The sequence below is a fragment of the Daucus carota genome, chromosome 4 (genome assembly GCF_001625215.2).
Source record: "Daucus carota subsp. sativus chromosome 4, DH1 v3.0, whole genome shotgun sequence".
Taxonomy (NCBI): domain Eukaryota; kingdom Viridiplantae; phylum Streptophyta; class Magnoliopsida; order Apiales; family Apiaceae; genus Daucus; species Daucus carota.
In genome coordinates, this window is record NC_030384.2 from 47,418,314 (window position 1) to 47,443,775 (window position 25,462).

At 35.1% G+C, this 25,462-nt stretch overlaps 4 protein-coding genes across 8 annotated transcripts in view; all 4 read left to right on the forward strand.

Annotated features, from left to right (window-relative positions):
* Positions 1-7,828, forward strand: part of LOC108218777 (uncharacterized) — a 28,794-nt gene extending 20,966 nt beyond the window's left edge. For all 3 annotated transcript variants that reach the window (XM_017391880.2, XM_017391881.2, XM_064091027.1), the window contains exons 18-21: positions 5-130; positions 1,814-1,914; positions 7,277-7,322; positions 7,574-7,828. In XM_017391880.2, coding sequence (XP_017247369.1) covers positions 5-130; positions 1,814-1,914; positions 7,277-7,322; positions 7,574-7,618 — 318 coding nt within the window. In that variant the 3' untranslated portion in view covers positions 7,619-7,828. The remainder of the gene's footprint in view (positions 1-4; positions 131-1,813; positions 1,915-7,276; positions 7,323-7,573) is intronic.
* A 1,172-nt stretch (positions 7,829-9,000) lies between these two features.
* LOC108216544 (short chain aldehyde dehydrogenase 1) lies at positions 9,001-10,341 on the forward strand. The gene is made up of 2 exons (XM_017389335.2): positions 9,001-9,159; positions 9,438-10,341. The coding sequence occupies exons 1-2, from the start codon at positions 9,122-9,124 to the stop codon at positions 10,237-10,239; spliced, it is 840 nt and encodes a 279-aa protein (XP_017244824.1). The 5' UTR covers positions 9,001-9,121; the 3' UTR covers positions 10,240-10,341.
* A 2,511-nt stretch (positions 10,342-12,852) lies between these two features.
* Positions 12,853-15,849, forward strand: LOC108219561 (ribosomal lysine N-methyltransferase 3). Of its 2 annotated transcripts, XM_017393065.2 has the most exons (5): positions 12,853-12,944; positions 13,021-13,396; positions 13,796-13,995; positions 14,508-14,760; positions 14,896-15,849. In XM_017393065.2, the coding sequence occupies exons 1-5, from the start codon at positions 12,934-12,936 to the stop codon at positions 15,562-15,564; spliced, it is 1,509 nt and encodes a 502-aa protein (XP_017248554.1). In that variant the 5' UTR covers positions 12,853-12,933; the 3' UTR covers positions 15,565-15,849. The 2 variants fall into 2 exon arrangements, with proteins under 2 accessions (XP_017248554.1, XP_017248553.1); XM_017393064.2 differs by having other exon boundaries at positions 12,876-13,396.
* A 4,146-nt stretch (positions 15,850-19,995) lies between these two features.
* LOC108219026 (PHD finger protein At1g33420) lies at positions 19,996-24,743 on the forward strand. Of its 2 annotated transcripts, none has more exons than XM_017392260.2 (5): positions 19,996-20,703; positions 21,539-21,665; positions 22,411-22,626; positions 23,033-23,650; positions 23,776-24,743. In XM_017392260.2, the coding sequence occupies exons 1-5, from the start codon at positions 20,379-20,381 to the stop codon at positions 24,596-24,598; spliced, it is 2,109 nt and encodes a 702-aa protein (XP_017247749.1). In that variant the 5' UTR covers positions 19,996-20,378; the 3' UTR covers positions 24,599-24,743. The 2 variants fall into 2 exon arrangements, with proteins under 2 accessions (XP_017247749.1, XP_017247747.1); XM_017392258.2 differs by having other exon boundaries at positions 20,229-20,703; positions 22,405-22,626.
* Positions 24,744-25,462: the final 719 nt, after the last annotated feature.

The window sequence follows — 25,462 nt, forward strand, 5'->3', positions numbered from 1 at the left end:
ACAGGTGGAAGATAGTGACATGTGGGAGTCAGCAACTTTGCTTGTTAAGAGGGATGGCTTTAGCATCAAAGTCAAGGGTACTGAGACCAGTATTGGTTCAGTGAGCGAGAAGTTTTCACCAGCCATTACTGTATGTTATCTTAGTCCCCCCACTATCCTTGCAATTTTTCTGTGAGTATGGCATATGAGAAGTGTGTTAGGGTATGGTTTAATGACAATATTATTATACAGTTAAAGAGATTATTATGGTCTGGTATACTGTTTGTATAGACTGGGGGCAGTGTTTGAGGAACTTCTCTACTTGTGTTACTAGTTTACCATGTGAGATTCTCCAGCTACAGTTATATATATTTTTTTCTTTGTAATATCCTTGTTTAGCAGAGTAATGCTAGGAAAATTTAATGATGGTCCACTAAATTGTTGGGTATTTGCATGTTTGAAGGTAGGCCATAATCCAAATTTAAGGCTACTGTACTATTATTCTTGAAACTTGAAAACCTTGGTCCAAAGTATATAAGCTGACTTTTTTCAACTCAATGAACTAATATTAAGAATAGGCAGGCATAAATGTGATCAGAAGGCATTATTGCCTGCTGCTGGCTGGGCAACCCAGTTTGTAATCTACTCTCTACTTCTGATTATATTTAGTCCTCGTTGACATGGATGAGATGGCTGAATATGCAAATTCAGTCAGTCATTGCTTTTGCTAGATCGTTTGCCGAAGATAATCAGCCATTGCTATCATCATTAATCACTTTACGTGTTTGTGTTTGAAGACAAATTACTCACCGTCTCATATATAATTTCACCTTGTACCAAAAGGCTGTTTTAATTCTTACGGTCTAAAGGTTAAAGAAGTATAAAAAAAGTGGAATTCTTACTTGGCTAAACATGACCTAAGGTTGTGGTTTGCCTACAAACATGATTCAACTAGCGAGTCTAAGTGGTAAGATGTCGTTCTACTGCTGCAGCATTAGGGTAAAAAGATGTACTAGGTAAAAATATTTGCAGGGGATAACATAAGGCTTTCCTACATGATGCCTGCAATACGGAGGTCGGAGGGTGGAGCATTGTCTTGTTCATTTTTTTTTTTGGTTTAGATAAAAAATAGGAAAGAAGTAAGAGAATATATCAAATTTTTCTTCAAAATTTTCTGAAGAGTTGGAGTGCGGAGAAAAACAGTTGAGTTCTGTAAAATCTAATGCTAGTATGCCACAACACATCACATCTTTTAGTAGACAGTTAAATATATTCTTTCCAAAATCGACAAACAGAAGGATGGAAACTTAAAATCTTGATGGGAGTTGGGACCACTTGTTAAGTTACCAACCTCACGAACACATTATCAGAGAGAAGTTTAAAGCAAATTTAACTCATTTATTTCTCTCAAGGGCTGCTTTACAGTGTGTTATTCTCTAAGTATACATCACTATATTTGGGAATCAGCGACATTGGACTTTGGTGTGTGTGTGTGTGTGTATTTATATTTATATTTAACCGAAAAAAATAAATTAAATAATGTAAACTTTTCTGAAAAGATAGCATATTTGATGAATATGTGTCTGCCCTGAAATAACTGATTTATGCATTCAATTTTTATCTTTATATGGCAAACGTTGATGTCACACACCAGGTTTTGATTCTTATTAGTTTTTTGCTTATAATGCATGTCAAATGTTTGACACATGTACATGCCAAATGGTACACATTTATGTTAAGATATCTGACAGTATATATCGATATTGTACTATGAAGTGAATTTCATTAATTGTTTACATGCAACTTCATAATTTACATATTCTTTTGGTCCTAGGTTTCTATTCCATGTGGTAGTCCTACCGAATTCTCAATATTTGGCTCTAGTGGGGTCGAACACATTTTGAGGACGGAGGAAAGTTCAGCAGATATTGCATGGTATGTTGCAATTGTTACATGTAATATTTACATATACTACTACTGAAATCGATAGCCATAATTTTTCTCCATGATAGCAGTTAATATCTTCTTGCACATAATTCACGTCAGATATCTGGAGTGTAGTCCTAAAAGCACGGACTCTTTGAATTGGGTGCAGTATGTGTGTCTGACTCGTTCGACTCGGCAGAATACGCCGATTCGCATGTGGCGTGGACATGGCAGTGGACTCGCTTTTGACACAGGAGCGACAGCCATGGACTTGGCCCAATAACCTTCTTTTAACCTAATTTCACATTAAATATATACAGAACATAGATAATATAAGCAGAATTTTAGTACACATAAATTTTTATATTTCACAATATAAAAAAATATAGAAATTAAAATTATCACAAAACTATTTATAGAGTACATTCAAAAATAATAATTAAAAGACTTTTAGAGAATTTACTGAACACTAAAAGAAATACAAAACCAAACTATGTATAAAAAATATTAAAATAAATAAAAAAAACATATATAATGTATACAAAAGATAAGATAGGACATCAAAAATACATCACATCAAAAATAAAAATAAAGAGAACATGTAATTACAGAATACACATGTTTATACAATATTTAATACAAGTGGAAAACATCTAGATTAAATTATAAAAATAGAATAGTATATACTCTTCATGTTATTATTTTGATGTGAGGTTTTATGTCATATACTATATCTTTAGCTTAATTTTGTATTTGTTCATATCATTCTTAAAATTATATTGTGTATTTTCCAAGTTTAACTTGTTCAATTTTCCATTTGTTTAATAATTTATTTTTCTTTATTTTCTTCAATTTTTTTTCTATATCAAAAAAATAACGATAGTTCAAAATAAAATCACAATTATAATCAATTTTTATATAAATTTTTGGGTTCTCTATTTATCTATGTATTTTGTATTCTTATATGTTTGTATTTTTTATTTAATATTTGTCGTCCTTTAACATAAGTATTTTATATTCATGTATGTTTATTTTTTTTGGTTTAATTTGGTATAATTTGTTAAATATATATATCCTTATTGTATTGTCCACCTATATGAATGGAAGAACACAACAGAAAATAGAAAAATGAATGAGAAGAAATATAAATTAAAAGAATATAATAAACATATAAACAATGAAATACGATATTTAAAAGTTATATTAATGTGAGCCTCGTGTTTTGATATGTGTATGTTTAAAACAAATATAGGAGAATAAATTAGTCTAAAAACTAGAAACCAATCTCAGACCAAATTTTAATCATTGTTTCTAACTGTAGAAATTTCCCATTTTTATATCACAAATCACTAATTTGTGTATAACAAATATGTCAAATATAAATACACACACACATATATAATATATATCATCATCATTTTCAGTCGTACCGCAATGGTGGACCTCTCACCATCATTACCAACAACTTCCACGGTTTACCACCGCTGCTAGGGGTGAGCAAAACCGAACCGGAACCGAAAAACCGAACCGAACCGTGTAAATTCGGTTCGGTTTGGTCCTAATTTTCTGAAAATTCGGTCCATTCGGTCCGGACCGAATAGACCGAAATAAAGTTCGGTCCGGAAAAAAATATTTCGGTCCGGACCGAATAGACCGAACATTCCAAAATATATATAATTTATATTTATATTTATATTACATATATCTTATATGTTATAATTATAATATCTAATTTGTAAATTTAATTATATCTACCTTTAATGAATTGGGGGTGATTAATTAATATGAATTTTTTTATAATAAATCATGAATTTTAATTTTATTTATAATATAATTTTTTATTTTTAAAATAATATCGGTCCTTTTGGTCCGGACCGGACTGAACCGGATTATTTCGGTTCGGTCCGGTTCGGTCCACTATAAAACTTCGGTCCGGTCCGGTCCCAAAAAAATTCAAAGTTCGGTTCTCGGTCCATTCGGTTCGGTCCGGTTTTGGACCGAACCGACCGAATGCTCAGCCCTAACCGCTGCCTACCATTACGACTAGTCACCACCATTTGTCACCATAACTTAATTTCAGTCGAGATTACTTACTACTACTACACACCTCTTACTATCGGGTTGCTGTCACCATGGACCTCATACAATTATGATTGACCATCAATAGCTAACATAAATAGATTTTCTCAATTATGAAAAATATAAATCGATGATTTCCCAACATAAAACAACAATTAATTGTGTATAAATAGGTGATTCCGTAGTTGTAAATAGTGATCGTGGGACTGGTTTCTAGTTTCCAGATTAGTTTAGTTTCTATTTGATCATTTATATTATATATATAGGGTAGCACTCCCTAGCATACTCTCTTATATAGAGTTACGTAGCACACCATTATAAATATATACATAATATATATTTTATTATATTTTTTATGAAATATAATTGCAAATTTTGATTATTAAACCGAAAACGAAGTTATACAATTTTTTTATTCCAAAAACCATCTAAAATTATGCAATATCTCAACATGATTCTATAATAAAATAATAATCATCCAGAATTATTCTGTTGTAGAATCAGTTTCGAAAATATACTTTTTTTCATCAAATTTTTAAGTGTTAAATTACTTAAAATAGATATATTTTATAGTATTCTATATTAGAATCACGTTTTATATGTATTCTATAACAGAATTTATAATAAAATTGATGATTTATAGTGGCGCACTATGTAACTCCATATAAGGAGTCTCTCTCTAGAATGTTGGCCTATATATATATATATAGGGTGGTGCTCAAATGAGAACTTCAACTAATGTGAGATATGAGATCTAATCTCAGCCACACATTTTTATCTCCAAATCAAATCACAACCACACATTTAAACCTCTTCTCTTTCATTCACCTCCCAACACCACCACCCATCACCATCAGTCCATCACGCACAGCCACCTCTCCGTCACCGTCGAACACCGATCTGCTCTTTCTCCCCCCCTCTCCCCATATACGTCGCGACCGGGAAGCGCCGCGGCGGCTCAATCGCCACTGCCGGCAGCCACACACACATTGTCTCCTGCATCTCCCCGTACGTTCCTTAATATGACAACCACTGCTCCTCCAAACAACGCCGTTCCAAGCCTCGGCAATGTCCTGGACTGTTTAAATCCACAGCGCCGCCTCTGTTTTTACCCCCATCGCCTGAACTCGCCGAGTCAACTCGGTCCACTTCGTCGAGTCGCCGTTTGATTCTCTGTTGACTGATGGATTTTATGTGAAGCGATTCGAGAGGGATGAGGGGGAGATTCGAGGCTTTTTTTAGATGGAGAATGAGAGAGAGCGTGTGAATGTAGAGAGAGAGAGAGGAGGTGGAGAGAGACAGTGAGGAAGCTGATGAATTGGAAATGATAATTTTCTATGGTGTTTTTGATTTTTCTTGACGGTGATTTTGTTTTGTATTTGGTGGTTTTTCGGATTTGGGGGTGGTGGTGGTGGTTTTTAGATGGTGGTGATGTGGTGATTTTAATTTTCTGGCGTTGATTTTTGGTTTTCTGGCGGTGATTTTTAGTTTTCCGGTGGTGATTTTATATTTTACGGTGGTGATTTTATATTTGCCGGTGGTGATTTTCTGGTGGTCGCCGGAGGTGGTGGTGGTGGTCAAAGGGTGGTTGAAGGTGATAGGTAGTTGAATGAGAAGATGGTGTAATATTAAAATATTAAGTGAATGGTGAGAGATGAATATAATGTATTTAAATGAGTGGCTGAGATTAGATCTCATATCTCACCATAAGAGTGGTTCTCATTTGAGTAAGACCCTATATATATATATATATATATATATATATATATATATATATATATATATGCTCATGATCAAATAGAAGCCACTCTTAAAATAAAAACTAGAAACCAATACAAGTTAGTGATATTCTCAGTACAATTTAGTGATATTCTCTTTAGGATTTAGTGATCTGTGTTGCAAGAATTAGTGAAAACTTGCAGAAACCGCCCAGAATCTCCATATATGTTCCAAAAACTGCTCAAAATCTCCAGATCTGTTCACGTTTTCGACTCAGATGGTGGTGACGGTGGTGGAGATGGTGGAGGTGAAGGTGGAGATGGAGGAAGGACGATTGTAGCGAAGGTGTGGGCGGCTTGAAGTAGGGGGTTGGAGCGTTGCCGGAATAGTGGCGGCTCCGCCGCGTTTTGAAGTTGAGTCGAGGTGGAGAAAGAAGTATGAACGGGGCTGAAGGAGGTTGAAGCAGCGACCAAGATGGGGTTGGTGAAGATGGAGGTGGAGATTGTGTTGTTAGAGAAATAATGGAGGTGGAGATGAAGGGGGCGGGCGGCATAGAGGTGGTGGTGGTTATGGAGGAGGTGACGACAGAGGTGGTGGCAGTGGCAGATGTGGAGGTGGGGTTGGTGAAGATGGAGGTGGAGATGGGGTTGTTTAAGAATTTAGTGGTATTTGCTTTAGGATTTAGTGATATTTCAGCTTGGTTTTTAGTTTTTAGAATAATAAGGAGGTTTCTATTGGAGTAAGACTCTCTCTCTCTATATATATATATATATCCTGTATCTAAGACTCTTTGATAGTTTGCGAAGCCCCGTGTCACACTATCTGCGTCCATTATGTAAAAGTTTTCAATGTTGTGCCAAAACTTACATGAAAAACATTTAAACAAATATATATTATTCAGTGATATGTATTACTAATGTACATGAAAAGCATGTATATCCATAACTGTCCACTAACACACTTATCTCAGGGTCATAGGATTGCTGCTTGCATGGTCTTTCTCTTTTATTGTTGATTATTAATAGACTTGTATATGTGGACAAAGTGTACAAGATATATTCTTGGTTTGATTTCTCCTTCTTGGAATTAACATTTGCGCTACTCGGAAACTCTACATTGTCCAGTAATGTTGTACTGGCTTAATCTTCAAGTAGTTGGATGAGATAGACTGTAATATATTTCCTCTACATGTCTACTCTATTCTATGTTATAGGCTAATAGCTGCGGTATGTGCAATAATGCAAAGCATCAAATGCTTGTGTTGGTGATAGAATATATATACATTTCCAATATTAACTTCAATCTCAATTGTTGGTACTAGTACCTCGTAATGCTAATCATTATATTCATAGAAATTGACCAATTATAATCTGTTCTAAAACTGTTATAGACTGTTCACATCCACCACAATCTTGTACTTACTAATCTGGCGGTTCTTCTGCAGTCGAATCATTTAAGCCTATTCTTCCTCTTTTTTTTTCCCTTCCCCTTATTTGTTCCTTATTTCTGAAACTGTCTTTTCTTATACGTTGACATTGTTCTCATATGTTCTTTATTTACTTTTCTATTGTAGTTCAAGAGACGCAATTGTTCTGACCTTGCGGCAATTTACTAAAAAGGTACAACTTTGAATTTTCTTTAAATAATTGAAGAGATGCACCAAAATCATATTTTTGTCAGGAGTCTCGTGTGCCTTTCTACTTCATATAATAGGATAAATCCTGAAGGTGTTTTACTTTATGAGTCATATTTTGTGGATAGTAAGACCAAAGTTGCAAGACTTGTCTAAATGAATCCTTTTCTCACCTCTAAAAAGTCAAAGAAATCATGTATACTCATATTTATGTATGTGTACCGATTGATCTTGCAGGCTGGTGACAAAAAGAAAAAGAAAGGTCTTTTTTTCAGCAAGTGATGCTGAAGCTCGTCCCATGCAGATAAATTTCATGTTACAGTTGTACAGTCTATATATCAGTAGTTGGTAAGGAGTTTTGTACTAGGTGTACATTCTCTATGTATTATTTTGTCGTAGTGAGGATATAGAAGATCTAAAACAAGGGCGGACGTATTAGTCATTATTTTCACTCTTCTTTTAAATAAAAAAGGCCGCCCTTAATCTGCTTCATATCTTTCACCCTACAAGTTTTCATCTCCACCAACCAGGTCTGCTGCCCCATCAAATTTTCGCTAAAATTATTTTGCATTCAAATTTACTAGTTCCTCTAACAAATATCTTGTGTCAATAGTTTTTTAGTTGAAATTCTAATAAAAGATATGAAACTTGAGCGGGAACAAGTTATGTAGGGATTGTGACTCTTTTGTATAAATCAAGGGTGGTTTATTATTACATAAGACATCAATTTAACCCCGGGTAATAGGAATGGAACAATAGTGTGTAATTTAACATATGATGATGTGCTAGTTGAATTTGTTCATGGGTCTAAGGTTAATTCATAACTTAGCAAAGGTTACTCATTTTATGTATGTCAGATATTTAGGAGCGGGTTGATACCGCTCCTGAGTTTATGTCCGATGTTTTGATCATCAATTCAATTCAATGAAAGCAAGCATGTTTATTATAAGAAAAAATATTATACCGAGCTGCATTGACTTTGACTTGCATTGTTTTCCAATAATAAGTTGTTAATTTCGTGAATAAAGAATGTATGAAAACCTTCGAAAATAACAGCCAAACAGGCCTCAAATCATCACCAAAGAAGGCAGTAATTTTATGGTAAGGTCGTTACCAACAGACCTGCATGGTCCTGAATTCATATCAAATCTGAATAAATATAAGAATATAAACCAGATGATCAAAATTTTTGCCCCAGTGCATTATCGTTAGCAATCTTAAATATGTATATACATGTCAATTCTAGTATTCAACTGGATAATTGTTAATATTAACTTTCAACTGGATACTGTAAATATTAGCAGATCTTCAATCAAAGATGTTGCTAATTTAAAATCAAGGTCATGTATCATGTATGTAATATTATAGTAATTAACTTAAAGACTGAAGACAAGCTTGAATAAAAGGTTGTCAAATATGATAATCAATGCAGAGAAATGAATACAACTGTGATAGTTTACCAGATCCAGAAGACATATATATATTATCACTCTGAATCATAAAAGACAATGTTGGCACCCATATAAGGATTAGCTAATAACACCTGGTGTATTTTCTTAACAAAGACTTTAAGGAAAACGTGCCAGATCCGTTCACCTACTATATAAAACAAAAACTTATTCTATATACACTTTAATTTGACATCGCTTGAATGTTGAATCGGTGTTTGTTTTCAAAATAGTACAGCTATATCCCAGTTTTTCTTCAAACAACAGCTATCAGTTCTATATATATAGATGTCGATATGTGTGTAAATAATACTGTACTATATATCAGCTAAAATTTATGGAAGCGTCCTCTTTGGTAGCTCCCACGGCGAGGAGGTAAACATTTTCTTCATACTCGTATTATATTCTAAGGTGATATTGATGCGGATCTAGTAAGGAGCGTCAGAGACAAGTGTTCTCCTCAAAATTTTTTGCACTTTTCTATTATTCTAAATTTTTCAGAATATTCCCAGAAAATTTAAAAATATTTCTATATTATTTAAAAATTTGCTTGGTGCTTCTGAGAAATCTCATGTATTCTTCCTGTCTAATCGTTTATACAAAAATGGATGAGACGATGTATATTTATGTTTAGTTCAATTTCTAATAATTAGGTTAGAAGGCAAGGTGGCGGTGGTCACCGGCGGCTCCCGAGGCATTGGCGCGACCACCGCCCGTGCCTTCCTCAGGCACGGTGCCAAGGTGGTGATCGCCGATATCCTAGATGACCTAGGTCATTCCCTGTGCGAAGAAATAAACAACCCTAGCTCACTCACTTACGTTCACTGCGACATCACCAAGGACTCTGATGTAAAACACTTGATCGACACCACCATAGCGAAACACGGCAAGCTGGACATCCTTTTCGCCAATGCAGGCATCACAGGCAGCCCCACCGGAGCACAAATCCTTGCAGCTGATCACGAGGAGTTCCGCAAAATCATGGAAGTGAACGTGTACGGTTCTTTCCTCTGCGCTAAGCATGCAGCTAGGGCTATGATTCCCGCGAAGAGAGGGAGCATTATTCTGATGTCCAGCGTGGCATCTGTGGTGTGTGGAGGCCTTTCACATGCTTACTTGGCGTCCAAGCATGCGGTGGTAGGGTTTACAAAAAACTTGGGAGTGGAGTTGGGGAGTTATGGGATCAGGGTTAACTGTGTCTCGCCTTTTGGAGTGGATACGCCTATGCTGAGGAAGGAGTTTGGAGTGGAGGATGGGGAGGCTGTTAGGGGGTTTATTGATGTGATCGGGAACTTGAAGGGAGTGGGAGTGGACGGCGAGGATGTGGCGGCGGCGGTGGTTTATTTGGGGAGTGATGAAGGGAAGTATGTGAGTGGTGTGAATCTTGTGATTGATGGAGGGTATAGTACTACTAATGTTGCCATAAGGGAGGCTCTCATGAAAATCAAGTCTTAGCATTTCTGGTCTTCTTTGTTTCCTGTTTGTCAAACTAATTAAATTTCTGATCAATTCTTGTTCTCTGCTTTTATCGAGTAAATTTCTGATGAATTCTTGTTCTCTGCTTCTATCGACTAAGTCTTAGTTACATTTTTTACAAAACTGATTATGCCTAATGTCAATTGCCATATGTAGCTCTATTTACAGCAGAAATTGATGCCATAAGCATCAGTTGCCTAATAAATGTTCAGGAAGACATAAAAATTGCAGCATACTCTGTTTTCTTTTCTTTGTCAGGAGTTCTCATAATTCTGAGCTGACGGGATCGAGTCATGAGCACGGTAATATGCACTTCGGGCGCACTGATGCAATTATAGCTGGGTTATGAATTTTGTTTATTAAATTACAAGCAAATGAAAATCAAAGCACCAGCTTTTAAAGTATTGTAAGACAATTCATAATTCTATAGTATTATTAGAAATATAATCGAATTCTGTATAATTTTGTGGTGCTTTTTGACATGTCCATGGGTTAGATGAAAGCTTTTTAGGTATAGAAAAAACTCTCCGATTTCTTCGATATTGTATTTCGATACAATTCAATGACGTGAAAGTCTTATGACAAAAATAAAAATAAAATATATATCTATACTTCTATACTATCTATTAGGGGTGTACACGGATCCGTGAAACCGACCGAACCAACCCAAACCGATCATATTTCACCCGAACCAATCCGAACTTTTTTGACCCGATTGATAATTGGATTAAAAAATGAGTAACCCGATTTAATTGGGTTGGACACGGGTTTCGGTTTTTTTTAACCGATCCAACCCAACCCGATTAAAAAATATTAAATTACATATAAAAATCATTCACCCCACCCTAGTAACCCATAATATGTTAGCATATTCCATTTAACTGATTTATTGATTTGTTATGCTTTGCTAATTGTTGATTTGTTGTGCTTTACTAATTGTTTCTGTTCAACTTAATTTTTAAATTTATTGCTATAATTTTGAAACTTCTGGTATCGAGCTTAACATGGTATCGAGCTTTAATTGTTTTGATAAGTAGTGCACGTTTTTTAAGATGTTATAGTGCTTAACTCATTTTGTATACACGTATTTCACCTTGCTGTAGTACATTCAGTTAAAGTTTTATCTTTTGATGTGTCGAAATTTGGTTTTTCTAGATCATGGAAACGAAATTATTTTATATTTCATAACCCGATCAAACCGATCCGAACCGATCCGAACCAAAATAATACAAATTGGTTTGGGTTATGAATATAATTTTTATGGTTTGGGTTGAGAATTTAAAAACCCGATTTAATTGGGTTGGGTCGTTAAATTTATTTAACCCGCCCAACCCGAACCGTGTACACCCCTACTATCTATACTATACTATAATAAGCTAACATACGTATAATTTGTAAAAATTTTGGTTTGGTCATCTCCTTTGTAACTACAAGTTTGTCACATGTAAACTTCTCTTACTCTTACAATATTAAAGAGTTTTATACCGCTTAAATTACAAACACTTGAGATGTAGTACAAGATAAAAACTCCACTATTATTCTTTTAAATATAATTTATATACTATATTATAACAAACCGACATTGGTATAATTTGTAGTCGTCCAAAAAATATAATCAGTTGGTAAATATAATCAGGTTAAAATCCAATCCATCAATTCTAAAATACTAATAAGATGATGTTAAAATTTAAATTATAATTAATAAATTACGAATTTTATACCCACCGTGCTTCACAGGGGTTAAAAGGCTAGTACTATTAAAGCCGAAACATTAAAAGTTTGGTCATCCCTTTTAACTAAAACATATTATCTTTTCTATATTTTTTAATTAAAACCGCTTAATCTTCTAAATTAACATTGAGCAACATATCAATTACCTTCTTTAACTAAAACACATCATCTTTTTAGATTTTCTAACTAAAACTCTCATCTTCTAAAATAATACGGGCAACATAATATAAAAAGATAACATTATTATATATAATTATAAATAAAATAATCGATGATATTTTAAATAAAATTAAACTTATTTTTAAACACTCTAATGACCTCACAATAATACTGAAATATTAAAAATTTGGCCGATCAGTCGATATGTGAGCCGGGATACGGATCTATATATATAACCAATTATTCTTTTTAACTGAAGCATATTATCTTTTTATATTTTCTAACTGTGTGTGTGTAATTGAATAAAATTTGTTGAAATATCTTAAAGTGATTTTTAATTGAAAGTATGAATTTCTTAGCATTTTTGCGGATTTAGTAAATCCATATGCATTCGACTTAAATTTATTTTAAAAAATTATAAGATATTTAATCAAAAACTTTTAAACTAAAATTAATTAAAAGAATGTTTAACCATTTAAATATCAAACAAATTTAATAATAGTTAATTGATAATATTAAGTTTTTAAATATTTCAAAATAATTTTTTTACACATATTAAAGATATATATTCAACTGTGATTTTGATAAATTAATAATAGTTTATAAATTTCAATAAATCATATTTCATTGTTCAAAAAAAATCATATTTCATTTTAATTACATAAAATTTGAATTTTAGAAACAATTCTTTAAAGTCTCTTTCTTACGAAAATACAGAAGAGCTTTGAAGTATTCAAAAGTGGATTCAGGGGTTTAAGCGAAACTTCAAGCCGTCTCTCAGCCATGTCCACCAGGTACGCCTCTCTTTCAATCTCCATCTACACTTAAATATGTATCTATACGCGACTCCATTTGTATGTATATACCCAGGCCAATGCGAGCATTCAAGCGCTGGATGAAGCTCCACGGCATCAACTACATCGACGCGCTCCGATTCATCCAGAACGAAGAAAACGACGCCGTTTGGGTCAAGACGGTGGCGGATTTACACCAGGGTGACCTGGTGGCTACGATTCCTAAACAGAGCTGTTTGACGATGAAGACATCAGGTGCGCGGCACGTGATCGAGGAGGCTGGGCTTGATGGCTATTTGGGCCTTTCGGTGGCCTTGATGTATGAGAAGAGCTTGGGCCCTGATTCTCCGTGGTTTGCGTATCTTCAGCTGATGCCGCAGTTTGAGCCCATTCCGTTGCTTTGGTCTTTTGATGAACTTGATTTGTTTCTCTCCGGAACTGAGCTCCACAAGGTTGTTTCTGTGCATTTCTTACAACAGGTTTAGCAGTTTTAGCGATAAAATGTAGAAATTGGGAATCGGAACTAATCGGTTTACCTAAGGATTTATCGGATATTTTTCAGAGAAATCGGGATTTTTAGTCAAATCGAAGTGTAATTAGTAAATGAATTTTTTTTAAGGATTAATCGGGGATTAGTCTAAGAATTTTTAATAAATCAGGAATTTTAGAACACCGGTTAGAACATGATAGTAATCAAGATTTAGGAATTTTATTTAACTATCGAGATTATTTATTAATCAGATTACAACTACATTGTTCATATTATGAGGGACAGAGAAGATGTAGTATTAATTTATGGAGAAGTTATACTAGTGTATTGTATTTATGATGTGTAGTGTATGTGTAGGCAGATAGTTAAAGAGGACAGAGCTCTGATTAATGAAGATTGGAAAGAATGCATTTCGCCTCTGTTTGATTCAGCAACGGGTGTTAAATTGAATCCAGATGATTTTAGTGTTGAACAATATCTTATGGCTAAGAGTCTGATTGCTTCTCGGTCTTTTGAGATTGATGATTATCATGGTTTCGGGATGGTTCCATTGGCTGACTTGTAAGTTGTGTTAGCTTGGTTTATGATGGCAACCTCGCATTTTTATTTTAAGTTTCTGATATTTGTTTTCTTTTCATGTTTGTTAGTATGGTAAACAATTTTGGTCAAAGCTTGTTTAGTAGCTACATTAGAAGTATACACAGTATGGCATAGTCAGCACTAGGAAGTCAAGATGTCACTGTTTTCCGAACTTTAACAAGTGTTCAGCAGAATTCTTTTTGACATGTCTAGAGACTATAGTTTAGGTGGATGGGAACTACTCTCGGATAAATCTGTTAAGAGGCAAATATCAAGATAACGCATACTAATATGAATTTAATAATTAAAACTTAAGTAAGATAAGATGATCACATCTTCTAACATAAAATCTTGCTAGTAAAAGTACTACAAAGACATTAAGCAACCTCAAAAGTTATTTCCGCACTTGGATTTTTGCTGTTTGTTTCTGACCCTCCTATATCTTGTTGTATACCTTTACTGATTTAATGTTATTTTGAAATATGATTTTCAAGGTTTAATCATAAAACAGATGCTGAAGATGTACACTTCACCTCTGTAGCATCTCATTCCGACTCTGAAGAGGATTCTGAAATTAGTGATGATTCTGAAAAAAGTGGCAATGATTCTCAAATAAGCAACAATGGTTCTGATAAAAAGAACACATATGAGAGTAATATCAATGACGTTGGGAGCGAATTAAATAATTCAGATGACCCTGCGGTCCTGCAGATGATAATTGTGAAAGAGGTGGAAGCAGGAGCTGAGGTTAGCACCTATTTGTGCTGTAAACTTTTGTATATTCTGGCTTATAGAATATTGTCAGTGAAGTTTTAAGCATTTTAACTCGTATCATGTTAGGACAAATGCAGGTATGCTAATATCTCCTCGTGCTCTTGTCAGGTGTTCAATACATATGGTTCCATGGGTAATGCTGCATTGCTACACCGATATGGATTCACAGAGCCTGAAAACCCATATGACATAGTGAACATAGACCTTGAACTGGTTCTCCGTTGGAGTTCATCCTTGTATTCTTCTCGTTATAGTAGGAGTAGGGTTGCATTTTGGAAGAAACTTGATTACTCGGGATGTCTTGCCCAAAACTCTGAGTATTTTGAAATATCATCTGATGGGAAACCTGAAATAGAGCTGCTTGTTCTACTTTTTGTAATGTCATTGTCTGAGGACGATTATGGTGATTTAAGTCTTCAATTATCATCTCCAGGTGCCTGTAACAAGTTGACAGGTACTGTTTTATCGAAGAAAGTGCATGTCATTTTGGAAAAAGGTAAAGAAATGAGCAAAAATGCTTTGCTGACAAATGCTGTGAGAAGTGCTCTTATAGAGGTTGCAGATTTGCGAGATAGGTTATATGGTTCGAGATCACTAGAAGATGACATCAAGGAACTTAGTGAGTGTTGTTTTGTTAAGGAGAGGAAGTTGTACCATTCTTTAGTGCTCCGTATAAGTGAGCGTAGGATTCTTCAGAAACTGAGAGCTTATGCTTCTAGCGGTTTGTTAAGAAATTGTGCGAGAGGCACTAAGACTAAGAAACTAAAAGTGATATGAATTGTTTGGTAATGCTATGTTCTTGCAAGATGTAGTTTCTCCATCTGCAACTGTTCTACTGAAGAGTTGCAACAATTGCCGAGAAAGTCTTCTGGTAAAATTAATTTGACTCGCCTTCTGTAGACTTTGTATGCTGGTGTCGGTCAAGCAAGGTACAAGTGTTGCAGTTCTGGAACAAAATTTTGTTGGTACATGTTTTTTGTATGATACAGCATTTGTGCCTTACGCAACTTTGTATTGTTTTTCAATTTACTTTCAAAGTAGAAAGATTTATATTACCTTAAATGCAATTGTTCTCTGAGGAGTTCTCATATGCTGATCAAGAACTGAACTTCTTGACCAAATGTTGCTCTTACTAATTAAAACAGCTTTTTGGTCGGAACATTATACGTGGATAGTTTCCACTGCAATGTGTACGAGAAGAAAAATGCTAGTAGTACTCTGACTCTTATCAAAGTATCATTCTGCAAATTTTCATTTCTCTATCCAGACACAGGAATCGACAAGCAGTAGAAATATACGAAAAACTGTTGTTATTTATTTTCTTTCACTCTTAAAGTGCAAGAGTGAAGTTATTAGGTCAAAGAAATACACAACTCAGGTGTCCCTATATAAGAGCTGGAGTATGTGATTTATTGAATGCGCATGCTTAAACCTCAGTTAGCGCCATCAACATCTGGTGGTTTGGGTTCACTGCCTTCATTCTCATAATATGGATCCTCGCTATCTGTCTTAACGTCGCTGTTACCTCCAATTCCACAGTCATTATTCGGACAATGTATCTGCTGATTGCAACTACTGCATGGCTGTAACTGAGGCTGTGGGTATTGTGGAGTACATGGTGATTGTATTGGCTGAACATTAGGGCATTGTGGAGTGCAATGCACTGGCATTTGGCATGGAGACGAGTGCATTTGGCATGGTTGAGGGTTACAATCACTCGACATGCAAGCACCACCGCCCCCTCCACTTGAACACGATCCACCATCTCCATTACTGCACGAGCTGCTGCCACAACTGCCAGAAGTGTAGCTGCCCCCTCCTCCGTTGTTACCACAACTATAACCACTGTAAGTACTAACAGCACTTGTAGTTACTTGAGAATCCGCATTGTTTTTCTTGTCATCTCCGTTATTGGATGTGGATTTACCCGTTGTTTCTTGAGTTTGTGCATTGGTTTTCTTGGGATCATCATTATTGAACGTGGATGCACCAATTGTTTCTTGAGTATGAGCATTGGTTTTCTTTGGAACGTCATTGAACGTGGATCCACTAGTTGTTTCTGGAGTTTGTGCATTGGTTTTCTTGGGATCGTCATTATTGAACGTGGATGCACCAATTGTTTCTTGAGTATGAGCATTGGTTTTCTTTGGATCGTCATTGAACGTGGATCCACTAGTTGTTTCTTGAGTTTGTGCATTGGTTTTCTTGGGATCGTCATTATTGAACGTGGATGCACCAATTGTTTCTTGAGTATGAGCATTGGTTTTCTTTGGATCATCATTGAATGTGGATCCACTAGTTGTTTCTTGAGTTTGTGCATTGGTTTTCTTGGGATCGTCATTATTGAACGTGGACGCACCAATTGTTTCTTGAGTATGAGTATTGGTTTTCTTTGGATCGTCATTGAACGTGGATCCACTAGTTGTTTCCTGAGTTTGTGCATTGGTCTTCTTGGGATCGTCATTATTGAACGTGGACGCACCAATTGTTTCTTGAGTATGAGCATTGGTTTTCTTTGGATCGTCATTGAACGTGGATCTACTAGCACAACAAACACTTACACATATTAAACTTAATATGAGAAAAGAAAGTGATTTTTGTGAGAAAGCCATTTTTGTTAACCGATGATTTAACTCAAATATAGAATGCTTTGATTACATTGGCTGATGGGAGTATGTATATATACAAGTTGAAGTCAAGTAGGTAGTGTTATAAAGACCAAACACTCTTGGTGTTGCTTTATGAATTTCACAGGTTGTTCTGTGATTTCGGGCTCACGAGGCCTTAATGCGCGACAGAAAGTCAGAAACTACTCTTGAGGTCAAAATGTCATGACAAACTGACGAGAAAAGAATATACTGATCAATACAATAGCATAAACATGCAAATGCATCTATACACAGACTGGTAGATGTATGGATAAATCGATCGATTTAACCATGAAATCTTCATGTTGTGATTGAATGCAGGCTTCTTGGCTTATTAGTTGGTATATCAGTTTAATCGAAATTATTTCTTTGAATGCAGGCTTCTTAGCTTATTAGTTGGTATATCAGTTTAATCGAAATTAAAAATAATGTTCGATTAATTAATAAAACAGATATTGTGTCTACTCTTATACTTGTTTCGATTGTATGCAGACTGCAGGAGAAGTAGCCTTTGGCATATGTATCATCATAACTTTTTTTTTTTTTTGCTAAATTGTATCATCATAACTTTGCACTTAACACAAACTACCATAAAGGGATTAAAAATAGATTAGGCGGATTGTAGGCCAATTCTATCAGATATTAATAAAACAATTAATAAAACAATTTATCAAGAATTTTTCTTCACCTAAGCAATGTTCCATCCAAAGATCCGATAAAAACACAACATTGTCAATGAACACTAAAACATATATAGCTAACAGCTTTATTTTCCAGGTACCTAATATATTTTGAATCTGAATTTAAATTAATAATTACATAATCAAAATTAATCTAATATCTGGTTAAAAGCTATATATTTGTTACTTTATATATAATGTAATGATATAATATTCAAAATATTAATTTTAATTTTAATATTTTTAAAATATAAGATAAATATATATATTCGTATTTATTATTACTGTTAGTGTTTTTACATTAATACTCAAGTCTAAAAAGATTTTCACAAAACACGATAATTTTTTTAATTTTTTAAAAAAATTATATCTATTTAAAAAGTTATCATTTTTTTGATTTTTGTACAAAAGTTTAATTCAAAACTTCGCAACAGCATGTGCAATGCTAATAAGTAATAACCATATCGCAACAACAACAGACTTATTTAAACAAAAAAAGCCCGCGGAGGGTCCATATAACAACCATGGAGTTTAACTTTTAACCAATTAAATTTTAATCTAAAAAATAAAACCATGCCTAGACCCGGTAGATTTAACTTAGTATGTGAAATTATATCAGTGATCAAAAACTTGTATTTTTTTATGAAAATTCAAGACACCCATAATTTTGATCAAATCAAACATTCTATGAGATAATTAGTTTTAATTCTTAATATTAAATTGTTTGATACAAATAAGCTTTTAATATTTCTTATAAAAAAAAATGATTTAACTATATTTTTTGTGAATACAAATCACTCACTCATGTAACATGAATATTAATTTTACACTTTAACTAATAAACTTTAATTGCAAAAAGTTTTTTTATCTATCAATTTAAAATAAACTATTGTTTATGAGAAAATAAAAGATACCAAGGAAAATGTGTCTTAAAAATTTACTAAAATCGTAATAATCACAGTAAATTTTCTATAAGTTAATAACGTACGAGTCAATAAATTTTCTTAGATTAAATATATACTATTATTATTATATATGAGGACCAAAATTATGTCAAATATTGACTTTTATAAATCATTAATTAATTAATTATTGATTGATCAAAGTTATTAAACTAACAAAAAATTGTCTATAATTTTCTTTTTATAAACTTGTGTATTAATAGACTCAAGCTTTTAGTTGATTGTCTTAACAGCTTCAATATGAAACGCTTCCCTCCTCTTTTATATTTTAATATTTACATTTTTGAATTCACTTTACTCTCTCACGGCATTCGGTGCAGGCACGCGTCACACGTGTGACCGCTACACAAAAGAAAAGGAAAAACAATGGGCAGTTGCTGACAGCTAATTCAATGGGCATATTTGTAATTTCCTTCCAAACATATCCTTTTCTGACCCATTCAAATTATGGATGCAAAATCAAATTTCCCATTTTTAACTCTTTAGTCAATTTACAATACTACCCTTGAAAGTTTATGTTTATTGACAATATTGCTTTCAAACAAGAAAATTAAAATCTTAATTTGGATGAAGTAACTAAACTAAGTTACAACTCTTCCCGTGTCAATGAAAAACTTAATTTGATTTATATTTTTGATTTAGTGACTCCTCATATTATTCTCTACATGCATCATTATCGATATCTTAATAGAGCACTTGTATAACTAGCAAATACACACTGAATAAATTTATAAAAAATATCGACACGTGTTTAAATTTATTTTCATATTAAAAAAGACTTTTTTGAAATAAAGGATGGTCAGATGTTATTATGTCTCCTATTTCCAAGGCTAATATGATAAATCCCAAGAAGGGGTATTTCTGTAAATTTACAAACACTAGACTTAGCTATTAAGATTCAAAACGTAAAATAATGATAAGGAAAAAAAAAACCTCAACCAACTCCTCCACATTCTACTCTCTTCTTAAACCGACTCTGCCCAAGTCATACCCCTTCGCTTTTTATTTATTTTCGTTCACGCTTCCCCGTAAAAACCAAATAAATTAAAATTATATTTATACACATAAATATACATCTAATGTTCCAAAAAAGCCCCAATTTTCTCAAACCCTAATCTCGATTTCCCCCTCTTTCACTCCCCCTCTCTTTGCGCCGCCGATTAGTCTTTTTATTCTTTCGATTTCTCCACCGTAAAGTTATTGATTTCACTAGATCTGAAGAAGTGTGAGAGAGATAGTGGCCCACGCGCCGTCGTAGAGTGCTCACGCGCAGAGATCTGACGATTGAGTTTGAGAACAATATGGTCGTGAATGGCCGGCCGTTGAAGCGAATGAAGCGGCGAGTCACAGCCGACGTGAACGACTTCTTCACCTTCCCGTCCGGCGAGTCGCCGGTGGACGGGCCGTTCCGGAACAGCGTGAAGGCGTTCGTCTCGAAGTACGCGCTGCTCCCGCCGCCGTCGTCGCTGTTGCCGCAACTCATGACGCGCCAGATCGTGTTCCGAGTCGGCGACTCGGCCGAGTCGAACTCGGACGGGGATGATCTAGCCACTGTTTGTCTTGACGTCGTCGAGGAGAACGTGGCGAGATCTAGATCCGTGTATTGCGATCAGTGCCGAGTCGTTGGTGAGTTCCTTAACTGACCGAGTCACTGAACGAGTCAGTAGTTGGCGGGAAATACGAGAATAGTTAATGCTGCTTTTTTTTAGCAAACCAATCTGTTTACTCATTTCCGGTATAATAATTAAAAAACTATATAAATAAAATATTAATATATAAATAAATAAATTAATATTGGACGGATATGATAGAAGTACTAAAACAATGAGTGAGATAAAATAATTAGATATACATGGTGGGTCCCTTGTCTAACTTATCTTGTTTCTTCCTTTTGGCCCCACTTTTAGTTTGGTAACATGTAGCCTGTAGGTGGGATATTTCATATTTTTCGACACGTATCAATAATAATTTGCCATTTTTTACCTCTATTTTTATTATATTATTTATTATTAATCTATATGCTTACAAAAGTCAAAGATGACATGGACCGCTGACAACAAATTAACCTGATGGAATGGACCTTGTGTATATATTACTCCCTCCGTCATCCGTCATCCGTCCCCTGAGTTGTATACATTGGGGGACGGGGACGCGGCACGGACTTTAATGCTCCTGCAAAGTGTAGTTGTGTAATTTATTTTTAAAATTTTTCTTTTCTGAATTAAAGTTTGGATGTTATATTTTTATACAGAAAAAGAAAATCTCAAAAATAAGTTACGGAACTATATTTTATAAGAGCATTGAAATGCGTGTCGAGCAGTTAAAAAGAAACGTATAGAATTAAATGGGACAGAGGGAGTATTTGTTATTATTATTATTATTAATAATTATTAATATTATCTTGTTATTTTTTTAATTATTCGAATTTCAGTAAAGGGCTAATTTTGATTTTTAATTTTAGGTTGGAGCGGCAATCCAGTATGTGCCAAGAGATACCATTTTATCATCAAGGCAGATGGTAGCTCAATTGGAGGCTATAACAAGCCGTGTTCGAGCTGCGGTGACAGCTTCCCGGGGTCCGACTTAAGGTGAGGGTTGTTCAAGGTTTGCGGTTTTTCGCATTGTAGTGGAACATGTTATGTGCATTTACTTTGAAAGTAGTTTGAATGAGGAATATTAATTGTTTATATAACTAGCAATAAGTGAAGATACGCAGGAAGTATAGAAAGATTATTCAAGGTTCTCATTTTAAGAAATATTGCAATATTGCAATAGTTGTCTCCAATTTGGCGGCATGAAATCTAGCGTTTCAAATGGAAATCACTAAACAATCATTAATGATATGCGGTCAGACAGTGTTAAATTAAAAATTCCTGAACAGGATTAGACAATGTTAAATGAAATTCCTGCAAAAGGTTTTTTTTTAAACGATTACAGTTCAAAATGTTCCGCCAAAGGAGTTATGACTGCTATACTATAATTAACTGTTAGGCAACAATATGTAAATAAATTGGCGAAAACCTCTCTTTGAATGAGCAATGAAGTGTAAAGTTTGATGTTTAGTTCTCAAAATTCAGATGTTGTATTACTGACTTGCAAGTTGCATGTATTATTGCTTAGAAGTCGATGCAACTATATTATAATACATTTTGCCAAAAAAATAACTGTGTAAAAATAGATCCATATTTAATTTGTTAATTTAGGAACAAACTATCATATGAATTCATCTCCGAATTTGTTAAATACTTGGGTTACAACTCGGATTCCCTTGTAATTTTGGGGTTATGCGTTTTTATAGATATCTTAGTCTAAAGTAATGTGGCTTAGTTACAGGTGCAAGTCTTGTAGCCATGAGATGACCGCTGAAGATGCAGAAGATTGGATGTATAATCAGCTGGAGGATACAACTCATCTCTTACATGCTGTTGTCCATACCAATGGTTATGGCCACCTTCTTAGAGTTAATGGTAGAGAAGGTGGATCTAGGGTGCTCTCTGGATGTCATATTATGGACTTTTGGGATCGCTTGTGTAAAGTACTTGCAGTCAGGTGAGTGTTTGCCACTGTTAATGTAATTAATATCACATCGTGTAGCTAGTTGGACTCATCACCCCCTTAAAAAGTGCCGGATTACTGCTGCCAAGGGGAAATACATTGTGTGTCATCAACAAGTAATATTGCTAATAATGTTGTCTGCTGCCTAGCTATACAAGTTACTAGGGTCCGGGTTTTGTGTATATAAGGCTTTGTGTATCCGAATTTACCGACTTTTGGAAACCTTCCTTTTCCTTCCCAAAATTTTATGTTGCAGTTTTTAGTTTCATTATTTTGAAGGGGGGTTAATTATTAAACTTTATGTGCATACCTTTTCTAAGATGTTTTGCGAGAGAGTTTCACTTATTGCTTAAGCAGAACTAATGTAGCTTTGTGTATTTGCTGTCCCTCGCGTGAACAGAAAGGTCAGTGTTATGGATGTCTCGAAAAAGTATGGGTTGGAATTCCGCCTTCTACATGCCATCACTAAGGGCCATCCCTGGTATGGTGACTGGGGTTATGAGTTTGGTGCTGGTAGTTTTGGCCTAACAGTTGATGCTTACAATATGGCAGTTGAAACCCTCTCAAATACGCCGCTCTCCATATTTACTTCCCAGGGAAGGAAACCAAGGACTAGATTACAGGATTTGATATCAATATATCAGTCAATATCAGAGGACGAGCTTGTAAATATTAGAGATCTCTTTTGTTTTCTGATGAATTTGATACGGGCTGCACATACTTCTCCTGTGAGGGTTGATGATGCCACCTTTAAGAAGCGTAAGTTATGCGACTCGAGGATTCTGAGTGCATGGACTGATAATGATATTTTTAGAGTGGAAAAAGCAATGTTCAAAGTGATGAGGGCTATTTCTGGATCCTCTTGGGTCCCTTGGCGTGCGCTTAGGGGAGCTGTTTGCAAGGCAGGCCCTCCTGAACTACTGGATTATTGCCTCAAGGAACTTAAAGGAAAACATGCGGCGAATGGAATGGTTGTCAATTCGCGGTGTAATCCAGAATCTGGTGCTTTGGAGTACAGGTAGCAAATTAGTATATTCAGTGATTTAATTAAATGTTTGTGATTGTTATAAAAACTGAATAAGTATGTCCAAGCATTTTATGATCTGTATTTATAGCTGAAATTCTGTGCTTGTTCATATGCAGGCTTGAGCGAGTAAGTGTCTCTGAGAATGAAAGCTCAAACTCAATTTGTCACTATCCTTCAGGTACAAACCACCCAGCCGAATCAAATCTCCTCCATGACCTTAGGTACCTGTACGAGGCCATGCTTCACCCCCTAACAATGTTGAGCTTTGTGCCTGAAATCAAATTGAGTCGTTCAATTGAATCTGCTAGAAAGCTGCTCGATTGCAAGCAATTTGTAAAGAATTACCATCCTGAGAAATTTTTTACAGTTATGCATCCATCTGCTGTTCAGTTATCATGTGAAGTAGATCTCGTGGACCTGGCCGAGGATGATGCTATTAAGCCGCCTCCTGAAGTAATTATACTACCTTGTATTGCTACCATTTCTGATGTAAAGATAGAAGGTGCAAAAGCATTTCAAGAAGTGTATCTGTCGTTGAGAAGATTTCAAGCAGAAGAGATAATTGGCTATGGCGGTGTACCTGAGTCCACCCAGGTCAAACTTCTATTTGGTTCAACTGAAACGGTTAGAATCCGTGGGAAATGCCAGGGTAAAAATGGGTCGTCTAAGTTCAGAATGGAAAGAGGGGTTGAGAGCTGGATAGTGGATTGTATCTGCGGTGCAAGAGATGATGATGGAGAGAGAATGTTGGCTTGTGATGTCTGTGGTGTTTGGCAGCACACTAGATGTTCCGGCATTCCAGATCATGAAGCTGTTCCTGCAAAATATGTCTGTCGTGTGTGCTCTGACCGAGCGACAAAAGCCAAGGGTGACATGGTCGACCTTGCTTATGGAAGTGCTAACGGCAAGATTAGGGTGAATTGGACAACTAAAGCTTGATATGGTGCTGTGCATTTTGGGAATATGTAAATGCTTTTAACTTGTTTGGTCTGAAAAACAGTGTAAATATGTAAAAGACCGGGCATCTACATTATGCATCAGCACTATTGATATTTTTTTTTAATCTAGTCAAGCTTTGAGTTCCCGTAATGTATTTATTTTGCGTCCCTACTTGTGCTAAATTATGCTTTAGGTATATACATGCATGCCAAGTGCAAACTAGTAGCTATTATAAGTTGAGTGCCAAAGTACTTTTTCTGGGAAGGTCCTGTCAACCTTGCACGATTTGTTAGAAATTACGGAGTGCACTGAGCGCAGGGGTGTTGCTCAAGGAAATTTGGGTCGCTATCTGCCCCTCTTACGAGCGATATGGGATGACTCCTAAAAAAGCATGGGAAAAAACCGTGCAAGTCGTCTATGCCCTTTCGCTGCTCTCTTGTGATGAATTTTTGCCTTGCTAAAGAAATTCTACCCGTACACAGAGGCGGATCTAAGAAGAGGCATGGGAACATGTGTCCCCCCTAAATTTTTTTATACATTTTTTCACCATTATAAATTTTACAAAAATTTATAATGGTGAAAAAATTTGAAAGGACTTTTCTGACACTATACTCCTCAAAGGCAGCTTTTAATAGTTTACCTCTTTCAGTGCTCGGAGGATAAGCATGGAATTCATCTTGTCCATCCGAGTTTCTCGGCATTTAACCAATATATGAATTTAGGGCAAGTCCAACAGTGTCGTTGTACATTGCCTATATCTATTATAAAATAAAGGATCCTACTGGTTTAGGATCGCCAATTTGTATGTCATCTCCGACAACAATCCATGTATTCACTCGTCATTCTTATTACTCCCTCCGTCCC